Source organism: Schizosaccharomyces octosporus (assembly GCF_000150505.1).
Source record: "Schizosaccharomyces octosporus yFS286 unplaced genomic scaffold supercont6.1, whole genome shotgun sequence".
NCBI classification, from domain to species: Eukaryota; Fungi; Ascomycota; class Schizosaccharomycetes; order Schizosaccharomycetales; family Schizosaccharomycetaceae; genus Schizosaccharomyces; species Schizosaccharomyces octosporus.
Window position 1 is genome coordinate 3297533 of NW_013185619.1, and position 18363 is coordinate 3315895.

At 38.2% G+C, this 18363-nt stretch overlaps 6 protein-coding genes across 6 annotated transcripts; 3 read left to right on the plus strand and 3 right to left on the minus strand.

Moving 5' to 3' along the window:
* Positions 1 to 29: 29 nt before the first annotated feature.
* SOCG_02298 (phospholipase) lies at positions 30 to 2503 on the plus strand. The gene has a single exon (XM_013160791.1). It carries the CDS (start codon positions 109 to 111, stop codon positions 2206 to 2208), a length of 2100 nt encoding a protein of 699 aa, XP_013016245.1. The 5' UTR covers positions 30 to 108; the 3' UTR covers positions 2209 to 2503.
* SOCG_02299 (MFS myo-inositol transporter) lies at positions 2440 to 4549 on the plus strand. The gene has a single exon (XM_013160792.1). The coding sequence runs from the start codon at positions 2714 to 2716 to the stop codon at positions 4370 to 4372; it is 1659 nt and encodes a 552-aa protein (XP_013016246.1). The 5' UTR covers positions 2440 to 2713; the 3' UTR covers positions 4373 to 4549.
* On the minus strand, positions 4424 to 6894 carry SOCG_02300 (electron transfer flavoprotein- ubiquinone oxidoreductase). Its single transcript, XM_013160793.1, has 3 exons — positions 4710 to 6894; positions 4598 to 4664; positions 4424 to 4558 (listed from the first exon to the last, which is right to left on the minus strand). The coding sequence occupies exons 1-3, from the start codon at positions 6495 to 6497 to the stop codon at positions 4542 to 4544; spliced, it is 1872 nt and encodes a 623-aa protein (XP_013016247.1). The 5' UTR covers positions 6498 to 6894; the 3' UTR covers positions 4424 to 4541.
* Positions 6895 to 7047: 153 nt separating this feature from the next.
* On the minus strand, positions 7048 to 10424 carry SOCG_02301 (cell division control protein Cdc15). The gene is made up of 3 exons (XM_013160794.1): positions 10294 to 10424; positions 10147 to 10238; positions 7048 to 9970 (listed from the first exon to the last, which is right to left on the minus strand). The coding sequence occupies exons 1-3, from the start codon at positions 10372 to 10374 to the stop codon at positions 7438 to 7440; spliced, it is 2706 nt and encodes a 901-aa protein (XP_013016248.1). The 5' UTR covers positions 10375 to 10424; the 3' UTR covers positions 7048 to 7437.
* A 224-nt stretch (positions 10425 to 10648) lies between these two features.
* SOCG_02302 (CCR4-Not complex subunit Not1) lies at positions 10649 to 17377 on the plus strand. The gene has a single exon (XM_013160795.1). The coding sequence runs from the start codon at positions 10824 to 10826 to the stop codon at positions 17106 to 17108; it is 6285 nt and encodes a 2094-aa protein (XP_013016249.1). The 5' UTR covers positions 10649 to 10823; the 3' UTR covers positions 17109 to 17377.
* SOCG_02303 (C-8 sterol isomerase Erg2) lies at positions 16845 to 18255 on the minus strand. Its single transcript, XM_013160796.1, has one exon. It carries the CDS (start codon positions 18154 to 18156, stop codon positions 17500 to 17502), a length of 657 nt encoding a protein of 218 aa, XP_013016250.1. The 5' UTR covers positions 18157 to 18255; the 3' UTR covers positions 16845 to 17499.
* Between the last annotated feature and the right edge of the window lie 108 nt (positions 18256 to 18363).

Below are 18363 nucleotides of genomic sequence, written 5' to 3' on the forward strand. Positions count from 1 at the left end.
CTCTCCCTCAACGCAAATCTTGCCTTGTCACTATTACCTAAAGCCTATGGTGCACCTAACGAAACAGTAATTGTGACTAAAATCTGGGAAAAAATTCCGGTCAATAAGATGGAAGGTCGAACAGAATGGCCATTGAAGCATGTGCAGCCTCCTAAAGTCCCATTTAGACATCAATTGTCAAAGTCCGTTGCTGATGCACCCTACCTTCGGGTTCAGTGGTTTTATGCGATAGATCGGCCAGTACGAAAGTCAAAAACTGGAGTTTTAGAAACAAAAAAATCAAAAAACTTCAAACCATTTTCTGTCGAAGACTCTGACCGGATCGAAGCTGCTTACCAAAACACAGAAGACCAAGATGGGCAGTCGGACACAATTAGGGTAAATGAGGATTATTTGTATGCCGTTAATGTAGTATCAAGAGAGCTGTTTCCGATTTATTGGGATGGACCTGTTTTTCGTATTTTAAGAGGAACCTGGTTTTATGCCCGAGGCGATAAATTGTATCCATGCGAAGAGAATTTAGCATTACAGATTGAGGAAGGATATTTGAATATATGTCCTCACAGAGAAAAAACTGAAGAAAAAGATGATCAATCCATGTCAACTCAGGGAAAAACTTGGGCTCTACTTGGAAAATACACTGGAGCATTTATTGAATATTCCGGAGAAAGAAGCGCCAAAATGCACTTTGGAGGCTTCTATCGAAATGTGTCGACAAAAATTTTTACAAAAATATCTTATTCTGCTAACCATCGAAGTGATAAGTTAATCCGAGGATACGATAATTCTTCCTCCATGGCCGCAACTCCAGATTTCAGGTCTGCTGCAAATTCTGCAGTAGCTGATTTCAGCTCTTCAAGCACATTAGTTAATGATTCGTCTGAACCAAATGATTTACTTTCACCTTCTTTGACCGAATCGGCGTCGGAAATCCCTATTTCTTCAGATGCCGCACATATAAAATCGACTCCGGATCGTGAAATTAATCACCTTATTCTCTGTTGCCATGGTATTGGACAAAAGATGGGCGAGCGCGTGGAAACGGTGAATTTCGTAAGAGACATTAATGAATTTCGAAAAACATTAAAGAAGACGTTCAACGCTTCACCTGATCTGCAAGCTTTATACCCTAATTTTAGAGGTGGCGGAAATGGAATTCAATGCTTACCATTACTATGGCGCCAGGATATTCATTTTGGTATGGCACGTGACAGTAAATCTGAATTTAATGAAGAAGAAGAATCCGAATATTTTGATATTTCAAAAGATCTTGCTCTCGATGATTTGAGCGAAGATCCTAATCCCACGCTAGAAAGTATCAATATACCAACGGTTGTAGGCCTAAGGAGCATTATTTCCGATGTTTTGTTGGATGTTTTGCTATACTGCCAACCAAACTACAGGGAAAGAATTTTGGTTGCTGTTGTTAAACGTCTCAACCGTCTTTATCACCTTTATTTAAAGAATAATCCCTCATTTCACGGTCAAGTTTCTTTGCTAGGACATTCATTAGGTGCCTTGATTTTATTCGACATAGTCCGGTTTCAGGGAAACATAAGGTATCCTCGGCTCCAGCTTGATTTTCCTGTTAATAATTTTTTTACACTCGGTAGCCCCCTTGGTCTTTTTCAAATGTTAAACGGAAAGCGGATAGCAGGGCCAACACCTCGCAGCGGTATTGCTAGGAGTGTCAGTTGTTCAGAAAATCACGTTGATTCAACCGTTTCTGTTCTCCGCTGCAACAATTTTTACAATATATTTCATCCAACTGATCCCATTAGCTATCGGGTTGAACCTCTTATAGTGAAAAATATGTCACATTTAAAGCCTCAAAGTATTCCGCACTTTAGACCTTACAGTAATGAGAATGGTTTAGGTGTTGGTCACAGACTCGCGGATGGTGCATTAAATATACTATCTGGATTACGTTCTGGTATCGCAAATACTTTGATTTTAAAGTCCCTTAGTTATGCATCAGTCTTTAACGAAGCCACCGCCAACCATAAAGAACAGGTTGTTGGGGAAGGCAATCAAGCATATCAAATTGATGAAAGAATGTATCGTTTAAATAAAACTGGCCGCGTTGACTTTATGTTGCAAGAAGGATCACTGGACGCATCTTACAGTTATGTTTCTGCAATGAATGCTCATTCCAATTACTGGAAAAACGCCGACCTGGCCCATTTTATACTAACCCAATTACTATAATTATACACCTGTAACGTTAACATACCGATGATCAGAGCTTATGATATATCTGGGATTTTTGGCAAAACTTATTTAATAACGAAGCATTGATCAATGCCTAACACTTACGCTGGTTAACGAAATGTGCTTTTAGTTTTAATATCTATTTTAATATATTTATACGGTCTTATTAATTTAACAAATTCCAGTGAATTTGCTTTGAAAGAGTATGTCCAATTAACAGTACTTTCCTTTCAACTTAGTAGATATTGATAACTGTTATCTTACAAAGTGATATTCCTTTTTACTGATCGAGCATTGTCCTTTTACCTACCACTTACTACTTTTTAATTCAGACCGCTGAAAGAAATCAATTAAACATACATTACGAAACCAAGTCATATTTGAAAGCTTTAGCTATAGATTCAGATTAATTCAACAACATCGCCGTTATTGAACAAGACAAGAGAAGTTAGCGATATTATAACAATACTTTCTTTTTTTTATACCTTCGAAAACCTTTTTTATGGAGACTAAAGGAATTCCTCTTGCAACATTCTCGACTACGTTCGGGGGTTCGAAGGACGACCTAAATCCGTTGACTACTTACCAATCTTTAAACAGAAAGTTGGATGATGGGCGATTAAGTATAGAGGACGTGCGTATCCAGGATAATAACACGAATGTGGATACCTCCTTAGGCAGAATTGATCCAGTGGATGAAGTTGCTCCTGAAGGATTCCATGAAGAAAAGATTAGCAGTTGGATTTGGATACTTTCAACAGTTGCTGGTATTTCTGGCTTATTATTTGGATATGACACTGGTGTAATTTCAGGTGCTTTAGCAGTTATCGGTTCGGATTTGGGAAAGGAATTAAGCTCCAAACAGCGAGAACTTATTACGTCTGCAACTCCATTTGCAGCTTTATTATCTGGTATTACTTCTGGTTGGCTTGCAGATTTACTGGGTAGAAAGCGCTTACTCATATATGCCGATGGTATATTCGTATTGGGATCTATCATTATGGCAGTATCAAGAAACATTGCAACTTTAGTCGCTGGTCGTTTTGTTGTTGGATGGGGCATTGGATTAGCGTCCTTAATTGTTCCTATGTATATCACAGAATTGGCACCAGCTCATATGCGTGGTCGACTTGTAATTATCTACGTTGTTTTTATTACTGGAGGTCAATTGCTAGCTTATGCATTAAATGCGGCATTTGAAAACGTAAATCAAGGTTGGCGCATCATGATGGGATTAGGTGCTTTACCAGCGCTATGCCAACTCATTCCACTCTTCTGGACACCAGAGTCTCCCCGGTACCTATTAAAGCAAAATCATGTTGAAAAAGTGTATACGATTATGTCGAGAATCCATCCAAATGCTAAACCGGGTGAGATTGCCTACAAGGTCACTTTAATTCAAGAAGGCATGAATTTTGGCACTTTGGAAGGAAACCAATTTCAGAGATTGAAGTACTCTTTTAAACGTCTTTTTTCAGTCCCTTCTAATCGACGCTCGTTGTTTATTGCATGTTTCCTTCAAGCCTTTCAACAGTTCTCTGGTACAAATGCCATTCAATATTTTTCGGCAATTCTTTTCCAAAGCGTTGGCTTTCACAATTCCATACAAATTAGTATAGTCGTTGGTGCGACTAACTTTTTATTTACGATACTTGCATTTATGTTCATCGATCGAATTGGTAGAAGACGGATTTTACTGTGCAGTGCTACTACTATGATAATCTCCCTTGCAGTCTGTGCAATTTCATATCATTTTCTGGAACTCAAAAAGACTGCATTTAAATACATAATTTTAGTTTCCATCATTGTCTTCTTGGCTAGTTATGCGTTCGGTATTGGTAACATACCTTGGCAGCAAGCCGAATTATTTCCGATGGAAGTGCGTGCTTTGGGAACAGGATTTTCTACGGCTGTAAACTGGTCCGGAAACTTAATTGTCAGTGCCACTTTTTTGACAATGATGGAGTCTATTACTTCAGTTGGCACTTTTGGATTATATGCTGGATTTTGCTTAGTCGGTTTAATTACTTGTTTCTTTACGTATCCAGAGTTAGCAGGTATGTCTATTGAGCATATTTCCATATTATTGGAGAAAGGATTCTGGAACGCTGTCAAAGAGCAAAATAACAGAAGGAAGAGCAATGTTAAAGATACTTACTAATTTCATCATGCATTTATATGTTGTTACGTATCTTTTAAATGTTTAAATGGATGCAGATTTTATTAATTAAAGCGTTATTAATATACATTATTGTTATAGCATAGAATCTCTTTTATAGAAAAATAAAGCAAAGAACTATGGGAACGCATGTGAAACCCTGTGGAATTTACTATGTCAAAGTTTGTTCTAAAACGTTAGTAAAAGAGCACGTATATTTCCACTTACTCGGACCATCACCGCCCTGGGGTGTTTTCCATTTGATGCCTTGAAGAGGATCTTTTATGTCACAAGTCTAAATTTCGTCGTAAGTAAAAACACGGTAAACTTAAAAACTTACTTTGCAATGAACACAGTTTTGAGAATTAATAACAAATCGCTTTCCAGTAGGTAGTGTCTCATCGTCAACGTATTCGTAGACACCAGCTGGACAGAAACGATTTTCAACACCTTTGTAGAGTCGATAAGCATCTTGTCGATCATTAGGACGAGTATCAAACAAATGACAAGGCTGGTTCTCGGCATGCATAGTACCTGAACGAGCGACAGATGTTGGTGTATCAAATGATAGGACATTGTCAGGTTTAGGGTAATCTATGGGTTTATATGAAGAGGCCTTAGCTGTAACTGCAGCATCGCTTTTTTTGTGGCTAAATGTCCAAGGTACTTTACCTTTCAGCAGGTACGAATCTAGAGCCGAATATATCATGCCACCATAGTTTCCTAAAAAGGGAAATGCATGAAATGATGGTCGCACATTACGTACGGAATACAGTTCTTTAAAAACGAAAGAGTTTTTAAGGTTTTCTTCATAATCATTAATCGTAAGCGTTTTACCAACATCATCAGTATTAAAAGCTTTGACAATTGCATCAGCAGCGACCATACCGGACTTCATAGCTGTGTGTGTACCTTTGATCTTTGCAACATTAACAAATCCAGCACTGCACCCGATTAAAGCACCACCTGGAAATACCAATTTGGGAATAGACTGATAACCTCCCTCGTTTAAACTACGAGCGGCATATTCCAAACATGTTCCTCCTTTCAAAACTTTAGCAAAAAATGGATTTTGTTTCATCCTCTGAAATTCAGAAGCCGGAGACACATACGGATTGGGATAATCCAAGCCAACTACCAATCCTACAGACACGTAGTTGTCTCCAAATTGGTACATGAATCCACCACCATAAGTATCATTCCGTAATGGCCAGCCAAGGGTATGGGCAACCTCACCATTCCTAAAGTTTTCGTCAGGTACGCGCCATACTTCCTTAATACCTAAGCCATATGTTTGAGGCTCACTATCCTTCTGAAGATCAAAGCGCTGGATAACCGATTTAGATAAAGACCCACGGGCACCTTCAGCAAATAAAGTGATTGGTGCATGGAAAGCCATTCCTCTCTCAAAGTTATCCTTTTGTAATCCTTTGCTATCAATACCAAAATCGTTTGTAGCTACACCACGAACAGACCCATCTTCATTGTATAACACCTCTGAAGCAGCGAAAGAAGGATACAGCTCAACATCCAGCTCTTCAGCTTTGGCGGCTAGCCATTTGGTTAATTCTGCCAAGCTCATAATGTAATTTCCTTTGTTACTCAAAACTGGAGGTACAGGTATAGGGAATTGCATACCAGGAATTAAAAATTTCATGGTATCTGATGAAACAGGAGTACAATGGCGAGGTGGTTCATTCCTCCAGTCTGGAATGAGCTCATCAAGGGCAGTTGGCTGAATAACTGCACCTGAAACGCTGTGATTACCTGGCTCAGCGGCTTTTTCTAGTACAATCACTCGAATTTCTTTACCAATTTTTGCGGCTGCTTGCTTGATACGGATTGCTGCACCTAAACCGGCTGGTCCAGCACCGACAATACAAACATCCACTTCCTCAACCTCTCGCTCGAGAGACTGAATTTTCTTCAAGTTATTCGTTAACTCACTGGTTTTAACAAATCTACTTTGAGAAAAGCTTCGAACTTGAAATCGTTTCGTTGGTAACAGACATTTCTCGTTAATATTAGGAAAAGCAAACGGAAGCAATGATCTTCTTAGACTTAACTTACAAAAAGCAAGCCTTGGTGATTTTAATGGCCCCTTCAGTGTTTTGGCCACGTTGCTCATGTTGTACTAGGACCTTTTCCGAGTTCAAGTATCTTCAAGAACAATCCCTATACAATTTAAATAGAGTAATAAATGCTTTTCAAGATAGCAAATTTATTTAATTCAAGATATAAAATTTATAAAACCAAAAAGAAAAAAAGAGATTTACCAGGTAATGTCCCGATGACCCTTTCTTAAACAATCAGACCTTTCAAATAACCAGATTTATAGGGCGAAACTGATCAATTTCTACCTTGCGAATCTGTCTTATGTACACGTAGGAATAGGCAGATGTCAAATTCTAGTTAAGCAAATTCATGTAAATAGAATGTACACGGAATGCTTATACAGATGTCGCATCTATATAACCTAATCCAATAACAGTGATGACAATTTTCTTACATTACATACATGCAAGATTATACTAAAAGAAATAAAAGTAAATCTAATACGATATCCTACAAAGTCTAAGAAGTATATCCAAGATCATTTACATGAGCACGATGCAATAGTTTCAGTATATTAAAAGTTTAGATCCTGTTTCATTGTGACAATGTCTATCCAGAGTGCTTCAATGTACAACTTCTGTTTTCTACAATAGTCAAAAATGCAACTTCTCAAATTCAGCTATTTCATGCGTACTTATTAATGTGATACTTTATTTTTCTTTCCTTCTTTTCTTACAACTAGCATACATTACCTTAAACACAACAATTATATGTTAATGTTCTACATAAAAAAAGTTAGTGTTTCTAAGTGGTCGATTATATCCAAATGATGGTCCATGATGATAATCGCCAGTAAGATCCAAACTCAAAAATCGTTATAAAAGAGAATGAATGAACGAGAAAATTACGATCATAGATTAAATGCTTCATAACAACATCATCTCCTATCTTGAGATGATACCAAACAGCACAACATAAATATACAAAGATGCAGCCATCCTACATCTTTCTTATTAAACAGTCTGCACAAAATTAGATGGGAATAATCCCCTCTTGGGATTCATGATATTGATAACCTCACCATCCCACCATCCATCTTCCTGTGTGCGGAGTACCATCAAAGTATCTCCTTTTTGAAAACTTATTTCTTCGGGGATTTGAGCTTTATAGTCATAAAGAGCTATTACATACCCTAAGATAGATTCTCCTTCAGCTGTAAACGAAGCTCTAGGTTCAGCTTTAGAATAACCGCTTCTTATTGATGAAGCGGGAGATCGTGAGCGAACCGTAGGGGCACGATCCAAAGTTTGCCTTGATGTTCTACCACCTAAAGAACTATACCTCATGTCCATTCCAGAAGAAGGCCTTGAATGTGAAATATTCACACTCGACCTATTCAAAGGATTTGGAGAAGTAGAGCGCTGCATATTCATAATCGAAGACCTTCGGTTATGTCCCAGAGGGTTCGGAGAAACAGATCGCTGCAAAGAAAGCTGAGATGGTGGTCGATTAGAAAGTGAAGAAGAAGGTCGAGAACCTTGTCCAGATAATGAGTTTCCACGACTTCTACTTATAGGGTTTGTTCCCTGCTGACTCATACTTAAAGATGAGGTAGAACGTTCAAGCATTCCGTTTCTCACATTAGAATTTCGTCTGGATAACATGGGCGATGGTGACCTACTCAAATTGCTTCTGTTATGACGGAGTGAGTCTTTCAAGGGAACATCACCTCGTTTTTCTCCAAAGACACGCTTAGTTTGATTTGCAAAATTATTGCTCATGCGTTGCATTTGGGCAGAAGTATGAGCAGCGGGAGGTGCACCTAACGAACTTCTTTTAGCCAGGCTATCAATATCAGTAGAAGACTGGTTACGTGAATTAGAATCAAGCATGCTTAGTCGATTATTAGATGTGACAGGCTTAATTCCTGCATTGTTGTCACCGGTGGTAGAAGTAGACTGACGTCTCTTCACTGACATGCTTAAATGAGCCATAGCATCAGCTATGGGATCGTTGCTTTTATCCTCGGAACCATTCGACTGTTCTGGAACATCTCCAACCTTCAACATATTTGGACCAACGTTCAATACCACATTTGCCCTGGGATCTATATCATCCACCTCATCCGAATGAGTAGAATCAACAGCTGGTGATGTCGACTCCTTTAAAAAATCTTTGGTTGGCGAATTACTACGGCTTCGCATACTAGAGAATGTAGATCCAACAAATGGCGAAGTGGGACGACCCATACGTTCCATAATCGACTTCCGTTTAATGGATCCCATACTGCTCTGAGAACCTTGTCCATGACGAGAAAATGATAGTCTTGATGCTCTATTATTCGAGGAAGGTGGTGGAAAGTCTTGTCCGAGAATAGCTTCATCAAGGTTGGTTTTTGATGACCGATCTTCACCAACTGGTTCACTTGGCTTAGTAGGAACAATTAAAGGCGAAGCTGGTTCACCAAGTTCAAATCTATTTGTTTCAACTTCAGTTGTTTGTCTAGGAATGGTATTAAATGAAGATATTGAAGGAGATTGTCTGAAGTCCGTACTTTTTTGGTAATCATTCTTTGCTTCGGGAACACTGAACGAAATATCAGGTGATAAGGAATGATCGATATTCATAGGCTGTGCTTTACCAGTATAGGGAGAAGTAGGAGGAGATGGGATTTCAGACGAAAATGAATCAGTTTTCTTGATCCTAGGAGACGAAACAGGTTGAGAAGTAGATAACGAAGCAGATGAAGCAGCCCTTGAAGTATTATGATAAATGCTAGGAGCTTTCGAAGCAATTTGGTTAAGGTCAATTTGTATCCCATTTTCCTTGAAGTAGTTATGTTCTTCAGGGAAAGTCGGAATCTTTGTGCCGGTTGCCTCCTTTTGAATGAGTAAAGTAATATCATCGGCCACATTTGTTTTCTCCAAAGTAAGTCGAATTCTTTCACAGGCTTCGTCGTCCTTGACACAAGCAGTCGAAATAATGTTTGCGTACGACCACATATTGGTTTTGAGAAATTCAAGTCGGTACTCCTCGATATGCTGAAAAGCGTCGCAAATTTCAGTCCACCTATCAACCCAGTCCTGAGTAACTGTACATAAAAGCTTGTTCGTTTCACGATATTCTTTTTCTGTCCTTTGAACAGTCAATGCGGCTTGACGAACTTTGAGATTATGCTTGTCCAGTTCTCTACCAGTGAATTTCGAAGCCAATTTTAAGTATGAATTTAGCTTGTTAGCACTGTATTCATACGCGTCATACTTTTCAGAAAGATCAATCTCCAAAGCAGTCTTCTGTTGATAGAGCTCTTCGATGGCATCCGTAGCAAGCGATTTCTGCTGTTCGGTTTGAGTAATATAAGCGTTAACTTTTTCTAGAAGTTCTTTTTCAATTTGATTAGATACATCACTATGAGCCTGGGACATGCTTCTAGTCTCCGTTTTCAGGGACTCCATATTCTGATAGGTAGTGCCATATTCCTCAAATTTTGGGGTACTAGAAACTAGTTCCTTCAAATTTGAAGCATATTCTCTTTCGATAGCGGCTCTACAATTCGTTAGCAACCTTTTTCTGTGCTTTTTAAATTATATCTAAGTCGTTGAATATAACGTCAAAGAAATCAATACGATTTAAATATATGCTTTATATCTCAAGCAATCACTCTTGTTTATATTAACGTGTTCTGATCAACCGAAATAGATCATGATGAGTTGTTATCATACCTTCTTGAGTAGAACTTGTTAATCGCATCCAACGTTGAAAGTGAATTTTTCGTACGGGTCATGAGTGCATCCATGCCAGCATCTTCAGATCCCTAATCACAGATGTTACTATAAAGTTGCATTTCTGGGGTATAATAGACAACATACCCAAAAGTTTTCACGAAACTTCGTTGGAGATTTTGTTATGTAAGGAGCACTTTCACTCCCATTTACAGCAATATCTGCCATTCTCTTCAACAAAATGGCCCACTGTAGAGTTTCGTGTAGTTGGAAAGTTTTAATGGAGGAAACTGAGAATAAACAAATTTGTTTACGCTACCTGAACATAGCAACCATACAATAGCAACCGTTACTTCTCTACTATTGAAAATAAACAAAAAATCGCCATAGAAACGTTGGAGAACGATAAGTATTTTACGAAACACACAATATTATAGCGTATCCAAATCCCCTCGTTAACCACGAACTTCCCAACTAGCGGACCCGCTTTGTAGTCTACATCCTTCTTCAAAACACCACTATACCTACTCCTCGAAAATTTTAAGATATTTTGCCTTGGTTTTGATATTGTATATATTCAGAGGTTTACCTGTTGAACAAGAGTATATAGAGTTTAGTAGCCTTTGGAAGGGCATGAAAGATTATTATCGAAGAACCTTTTTACAATAAAAGCAGAAATGTCGGATATGAGAGATAAATCAAGTTCAATGTCGGATTCCAATCATTCATTACCATTAGAAAACAAGACTACTGCTCCTAACGACTCTAAAATTGAGAGTATTGTGAAAGCACAAATTCTTTTCTTGCTATCCACTTTAAGGGAAGATCAGTATGATACAAAACTTGAGCAAATTAGGCAACTTATCAATAAGAACGCGCCAGGTGTATATCACCATTTCTTGCGTCGTTTAGTGCAAGGTAATTCCTACCGTATCTTCGGTACTGGGAAGTCATCTGACGGTCTGGCGACCTACAAATTGTTGTTAGACGAGTTGAAGTCATTAACAAAGTCTTGGCCTTTAGCAAAGCGTTTCAGTGATGCCATTTCGGGATCTGATTCAGAGGTTTTCGAAGACTTTGATATTGAGACATTTTTAAATCACTTTCAGTTTTCCCCTATAGAACGCACAAATATATTAATCGGTTTAACTACCTCCATAAAACCATCTCTATCTAAAAAGGCATCAGCTTTGCTAAAGGAGGATTTCCAGCCTTTGTTGAACCAGCTCTCTAATCCTAATCTTCAACCGTACATGGAAAAGGTTGATTTGGATATGTTGAGGGAAGGCCTGTTTACTTCAGATTATGACCGTATACCGCTGATTCAAGTCCCCAAATTTGATTCGGTGGTTGAGAAACGTCTAGCTAATTGCCGCCCTCTTACTGCTCTGTTTGGTAACTTAAAGAATTCGAAAGCTACCCTGAAAACCATGAAAGAAGCCATAACTAAGAAATATCCTCCTGAATCCGTAACCGAATCAGATGTTGCTTTCCTCATTAATTCTTTAGTTGCAATCCACGATTATGGTTCATGGGACACAGTCTTGATGGGGAAGGCAATTGTATCAGCCTTTGAGCATTTAGATTGGGAATCGATGCTTCCTATGTTCGATAATCCGAAATTTATGGTTACTGGAAGCCCTAGTCTCATTTTATTCATGACTATTTTTACTAATGCTTTCAAGCTCAAACAGCGAACGTTCACGTTAGATTTTCTTTGGAATCTTTGGAAGAACCCCTTATCTCAGCTATCTATAATCTCGCATATTATTTTGACACCTAGCCATCTGTTTGACATCAAAGGGTATAATATAACACCTATCGTTTCTGTCGGAGATTTGGATGGTTACAGTGAAGAACTTGTTAACTATGCTAAGGGATACGAACAGAGTAATCTTAATTGCCTAGAATTGGTTCGCGTACTTCTTCGGTTACTAACTGAAGTTGTCACTTACGAAACCTCCTTATTTTTGAATTTTCTAGATGAAAAAATTTCCGCCGAGCTTTTACTTCTGGGAACTCTTCAGTTATCTATGCCATGGAATCAAGTACAGGAGTCATTAGCTTTCCAATGGTGTTCTGACTTTTTCAGTAATTTTCCCCAACACAAGTTTGTCTTTCATAGAATCGAACATACTAATCCTCAATTTCTCTTTGCGTTCTTGCGGAGCTTATGGCTAAAAGACAGTTTCTTAATTGGCCAGATTGTGAGCTTTATTCTTGAAAATAATTTTGTCGAGCACATCAATAGTGTTCAACCTAATCGTTTTGCTTTGGAGATTGCGGCTCTTGCTTGTGCCCGTAAGGCAATTAACTTTCAAACTTGGCTTGATGGAAGGTTATCTGAATTCAAAGATGCTGAAAGCCTAAACATTTTTCTTGTTGAGGTGTTGGACTTTTTAATGGTCCATGCAGCTTTGCAGAAGTCACCAACCGAGAACAAGGAGCAGCTTATACCTTTATCCATCGATGTCGTTAACATTCTTTTAACTACCTTAATGGACAATGTCAGTATTTCAGAAGAAGTCAGCGAACACATTAAGGACGTACAGATTCTCTGCCTTCAGGTTTACCCTCGTCTTTTTGCACTGGGACATGATCGTGATGATCTTATTATAAATGTTAATGGTACGAATTCCTTCTCTTCCGATGTGGAAGCTGAAGTAGAATCATTTTTCCAAGCCTTATACGAGCGCAAGCTATCCATTGGTAAAATTGTACTTACTCTGCAAACTTTTAAAAAGTCCGAAAATCCTCGTGACTTGGATCTATTTGCTTGTCTGCAACACAGTCTTTTTGATGAGTATAGATTTTTCCCTGATTATCCTCTAGAAGCTTTGGCACTAACTGCAGTTCTATTCGGCAGTCTTATTCAATTTGATCTCCTTTCTTTTGTACCTCTTGGAGTGGCTCTGCGTTATGTGTATCAAGCTCTTTTAATGCCTACAGATTCCAAAATGTTCAGATTTGGTATGCAAGCCTTAGTACAATTCCAGGACAAGCTTCCGAAGTATATAAATTACTGTAACTTGATACTTGGGATCCCTTCTTTGCAATTAACACGACCCGATATTTATAATTCTATTAAAGAGATGATTGCTTCCGCAGAAACGTCAACATTGGAAGCCGAGAAGGAGGTTGTGATACCTGAAACTTCGGCCCTTCCGAGTCCTAAAGCGCCATCTTATTCCTTTGTTTCCATAAGAGTGCCTGCATTATCTTTCCCCAACGTTGGCGGTGAAATTCAGGAGTCCGTGTGTGACAACATTCTTTTCGCATTGAACAATTTGTCACAGCTTAATTTTAATGAGAAGTTACAGACTGTCAAAGAAAGTTTGACACCTCCTTATTTAGCATGGTTTTCTCACTATATAGTAACACAACGTGTTAGCCGAGAAGCCAATTTCCTTACTTTGTATAGTAAGTTTCTGGAAGAATTGAAAAATAACGACTTATACAAGATTGTGTACAGAGATACTTTGCAAGCTGCTTTGGATATCTTAAATTTAGACACTGACACATTGTCTTCTATAGAAAAGTCAAGTTTGAAAAATTTGGGATCGTGGCTTGGAAGTATAACTTTAGCAAGGAACAAGTCAATCACAACTATGAACGTCGCATTCAAGGATTTATTACTGGAAGGTGTCGATAGTGAGAGGATTGATCGTGTCCTTCCTTTTGTATGCAAAGTACTGGAAAAGGTTACATTATCAAAGGTTTTTAAGCCACCAAATCCTTGGTTGATGGGAATTTTGAGGTTGTTAGTTGAATTATACCAGTTCGCTGATTTCCGTCTGAACATGAAGTTTGAAATTGAGTTGTTATTACAGAGTATCAACGTAAAAATTGAAGACATTGAGCCTTCGGAGTTGTACAGGAATCATTTAATTCACAAAGCCGATTTGGAGAGGGATCTTCCAGAAGACATCGGCAGCCAGGACTTGCATAGTGATGCTAACATTATAATGCAATATATTGCAGCAGCTTCGCCGCAAATTATTGTTTCCGATACCGTTACTCAAATATTTGGAAAATCTAAAGCGGCCATCAAAAACAGTATGCACTTAATCATACAACAATCAGTTTTAGAGATTATATCCGCTGTCGTCAGACGATCTGTAGGTATATCCGCCATAACCACCAAGAACTTGATACAAAAAGACTTTGCAGCTGAATCAAATCCTTCAAATTTGCTACTGGCTGCTAGGCAGATGGCTAAAACTTTGGCTGGAAATTTAGCCATGGTTACATGTCGGGAACCCTTACAAATGCTGATGATCAACAATTTGCGTACTATGATTTTACAAGATGCAGAAAATGTACACGCGGCTGTTGCTCAGGCAATAGATGAGCTTGTTCTTCAAAATTTGTTTATTGCCAGTTCTATTGTTGAGACTGTTGCGTCTGAAACTGCCGTCGCAGAAATTGACGCGGAAGTGGAACCTATGATTGTTGAACGTGTTCATCATAGAAAGACTAATCCGAATGTTCCATTTATTGATTCCGCTGGAGCAGCTAATTTACATCTAAACTTGCCTGGGATACTGAAACTTTCTTCCGAATTAGCACCTCAACAATTTCAATTATATGAAAATTTTGATCGCCTTAGTCTGTTTACCATTATGAGCAACTCTGGTTACGGTAATGTAAGCGAGTCTCGATCAGAAATTGCTGAGGATTCAGAAACGCCGAATGCAAGCATGAATGTTCCTATGGAAGATGAAGCAAATCAGGCTGCACTAAACTATGCCAGAAATCTTTTATTGGTGATAGCACAGATTTTGCAACTGTCCAGTCAAGTACCGTTTACGAGTATGCAGGAGGTACCTGCTGAGCATGAATTCCACGATTTGGTTAATCAATTTTTGACAGGTGTTGCTGCAATAAACCATCCTATTGCTGATCACGTGTTCCTTTTGTGTGCACAGGAATGTTGCCGAATTCTTTTACTAGAAAGTGCTTCCCCCTTTATATTAGAAGTGTTCTGTGCGATTTTAGAATATATATGTCAAGCTTCCAAAAAGACTGCTATCAGTGTTTCTTTGTATTGGAACTTTTCTAGTGATATTGAAAAATTGAATCTCCCTGTTATCCTTAGTCTAATTCGATTTGGGATCTTGACAACTGCCGAGGTCGATTACCATGTTGCTCGAGGTATAGACTCTGAACAAGGTAAAGGTCCTGTTACTACGTTCGCTATAGGACTACTGAATACGGCTGTTAGCGGAGAAAACCCCATGGCATTGCCAGGTAATTTTGTGAATTCCATCAGTAGTCTATACAAGCATAGCCCTATGTTTACTGGCGAAATGAAGGAAGCCTATGACCAATTATTTGAGTCGATGGGTAAAATAGCCTCCCCTGCACAGGAAATTTTGGCAGTTCTTGACAATAAAGAGCAATTAAATGATCAAATGATTATTATCTTTGTTTCCTGGGTTCATCTATTGCGTAATTCAGGAACTGATGATGCTCTCAAGGCAGCCTTTGTTTATCAGCTTCATAAACAAGGAATTTTGGGTGATCTAGAACTGACAATACAGTTTTTCCGCTGTAATTTAGAAGCTGTTCTGGTTGCTTTCTTGGAAGCCGCATCAGCGAATGCACCAGATTATTGCAACGTAGATGCTTTAGCATCTCTAATCGTCAACGTTGTAAAATACTCCGAAGCAAAAGGTGAAGAGAGTACGAGCTCAAACAAGAGTGTTTTTTTCCGAAAAATTATGGCTCTTATCACAGGAATTTTTGCCGAATTGCATAATTCAATGGATGAATTTGTTCATCAGAAGACGTTCTTCAGATTATTTTCAAGTATCTTATCCGAACTTGATGAAAATAAAGAAGCCTTCGAGTCAACGTTTTCGGAAATATTCGTCATATTTCTTCATAGTCTTCTTGCTATTCAACCTAGTTACTTCCCTGCCTTTACATTTGCATGGCTAAGTTTAATTTCGCATGCTTACCTTTTGCCTAAAATTCTTATGGCTAATAACGAAGAGATTAACAGTCTTTACGGTGAAATTTTAGCTTCATTTTTGAAATTTTTGGGTCTAAAGGATGGATACGATAAGGCACAGTTTAAGTTGTTATATAACGGGTTTTTACGTATTGTCCTTGTCTTGTTGCACGATTTTCCCGGATTCTTAGCAACTCATTGCTATCATCTGATTCCACATATTCCTTTGGAATGTGTACAACTTCGGAATATGATTTTAAGTGCTTTCCCTAACGATATGCATTTGCCAGATCCTTTCGCACAAGGCTTAAAGGTAGGAAGATTACCGGAAGTAGCTTGTGCTCCTTTAATTTCTGATACCATCTTGTCTTCTTTGGATGATTTTGGTTCTCAGTTGAGTTTAGATGCTTGTCTGGCTTCTAATAAGCCAGCTGACGTTGGCAAATTGTACCTTGAAGCATTTTCAAGTCTTGAGTCTTCCGAACAATTGAATGAATGGGCTAATTTGTTTGTTTTGTGGCTTATTCGATTCGCTACGAGGGATTTACAGTCGAAACAGGCACCCCAATTCCAAGCGAAATCACCTGAATGTGTGATTATTAGCACAATCAATAAGCATTGCGACTCAAGATGTCGTTACTTCTTATTGACAGCTATCGCTAATCAACTACGTTATCCCAGTAGTTATACATATTATGCTAGCTGTTTCTTCTTATATCTCTTTAAGAGTTCTTCAAACATTCCTCAAGAATTGCTAATAAAGGAGCAAATGACAATGGTTCTGCTGGAGAGAATTATATGCAATCGTCCTCATCCATGGGGACTTCTAATTACTTTCACTGAACTATTAAAGAATGAAGATTACAATTTTTGGAAACACCCTTATATCCGACGAAATGACGAAATTAGAAGGTTATTTGATAGTCTTCATGAACATATAATGGCGCCCTCGGCAAACATTTTGAGTACCAAAGAAGAAGGAACAGAGATAATGGGTCAAGTCTAAAAACAGTGAATGTTTCTTAAGCTTAGTGGTTATACATTAAACGTATATAAAAGAAAAACCTATTCTCGATTAATACGAGAGATGTTTGCATTTAGAAGCGGTTATTTTGAAAAAGGAATGAGAAAAGAACCCTCACTTGTTGATCCAACTCACGGATTATTTATTGTAAGATACGAAAGCATATAGATTATGATACTTATTCAATATATTACCCAATTTCAATAGAATTACAATAATGTACAGATAAAAGAAAAAGTGAACCGGTAACGCAAAGCAAAGAAAATGCGAAAATTGACACTAAAGGAAGAAACATGAAAATTGTAAAATAAGGAGTGCTATTAACTTAACTTTGAAAGGTTATGAATAAAGAGCGAATAGTATTAATGGATGTTTAAAACTTGCCAACAAGGAAGCTCTTCACCATTCGAATGATGGTATAGTAGACAGTTCTGTAAAAAGTAGGGAAGTCAAGTGTTGAAAAGAGAGTAGAAATAAATCCAAAGGGAAGCATACTAGGAATCCAGCCTTGAGCTAATTCAAGAGCAAAGCAGGGTTTACCAGAGGGCATACTGTATTGAGCGGTTTGTCCCCATTTGTGGTGGTGTTGATCACCGGGACGGTATTCACGAGCTTCCAAGTCGTTGGCAGAAGCTGCAAGTTGACGGCCGACCAAAATTGTAAAGTAGTCATCAGCCATGTGTAAACCGGTGTGACCCTCCGTTCCAATTGGAGTTCCAAAGAAAATTAAGTACTCAGTGAAAGAGGAGTGAAGGATGAACATATTACCCATAGCACCACCAGCATTGTTATGGACCCACTCGTCGTCATTCAAAGGGAAGATTAAATCACCATACTCAGCAATCAAACGCTTATTCAAATCATACAATAATGCACGAGTATCATTTCCATAGAGCTCAATGGATTGTTGAGACAACTCTTGCAGTTTGGCAGGATCGAATCTATAAAAGGACGTTATGTTTACTTGGATGTAGTAGATGGCAGCAGCAATAGCTGGTAATAAGAGACCGAATAATTTTAAGCACTTCATGATTCCACAATAAAATGAACGAACAAAAAGTTGGTTTTTGGAAGTGTTTTACTTAAACTGTGATCACTTAATAAAAACGGTTTGTTACCTTTGCGTTACCTCTTTATCGTACGGTTTTTAAATTAATAATTCTATATATACTTACGAATGTTCTTCTGTACCTCGTTAGGAATACTTTATAATAAAGTTTTGTAATATTATTATCCT

Coding starts and splice junctions, on each gene's coding strand:
- SOCG_02301 (XM_013160794.1), bottom strand. CDS start 10,374: ATGGCAGATATTGCTGTAAATGGGAGTGAAAGTGCTCCTTACATAACA. Junction 10,239..10,293: donor AGTTTCGTGAAAACTTTTGG/GTATGTTGTCTA, acceptor ATCTGTGATTAG/GGATCTGAAGATGCTGGCAT. Junction 9,971..10,146: donor AACAAGTTCTACTCAAGAAG/GTATGATAACAA, acceptor AACGAATTGTAG/AGCCGCTATCGAAAGAGAAT.
- SOCG_02303 (XM_013160796.1), bottom strand. CDS start 18,156: ATGAAGTGCTTAAAATTATTCGGTCTCTTATTACCAGCTATTGCTGCT.
- SOCG_02302 (XM_013160795.1), top strand. CDS start 10,824: ATGTCGGATATGAGAGATAAATCAAGTTCAATGTCGGATTCCAATCAT.
- SOCG_02300 (XM_013160793.1), bottom strand. CDS start 6,497: ATGAGCAACGTGGCCAAAACACTGAAGGGGCCATTAAAATCACCAAGG. Junction 4,665..4,709: donor AAAACTGTGTTCATTGCAAA/GTAAGTTTTTAA, acceptor GACGAAATTTAG/ACTTGTGACATAAAAGATCC.
- SOCG_02298 (XM_013160791.1), top strand. CDS start 109: ATGGAAGGTCGAACAGAATGGCCATTGAAGCATGTGCAGCCTCCTAAA.
- SOCG_02299 (XM_013160792.1), top strand. CDS start 2,714: ATGGAGACTAAAGGAATTCCTCTTGCAACATTCTCGACTACGTTCGGG.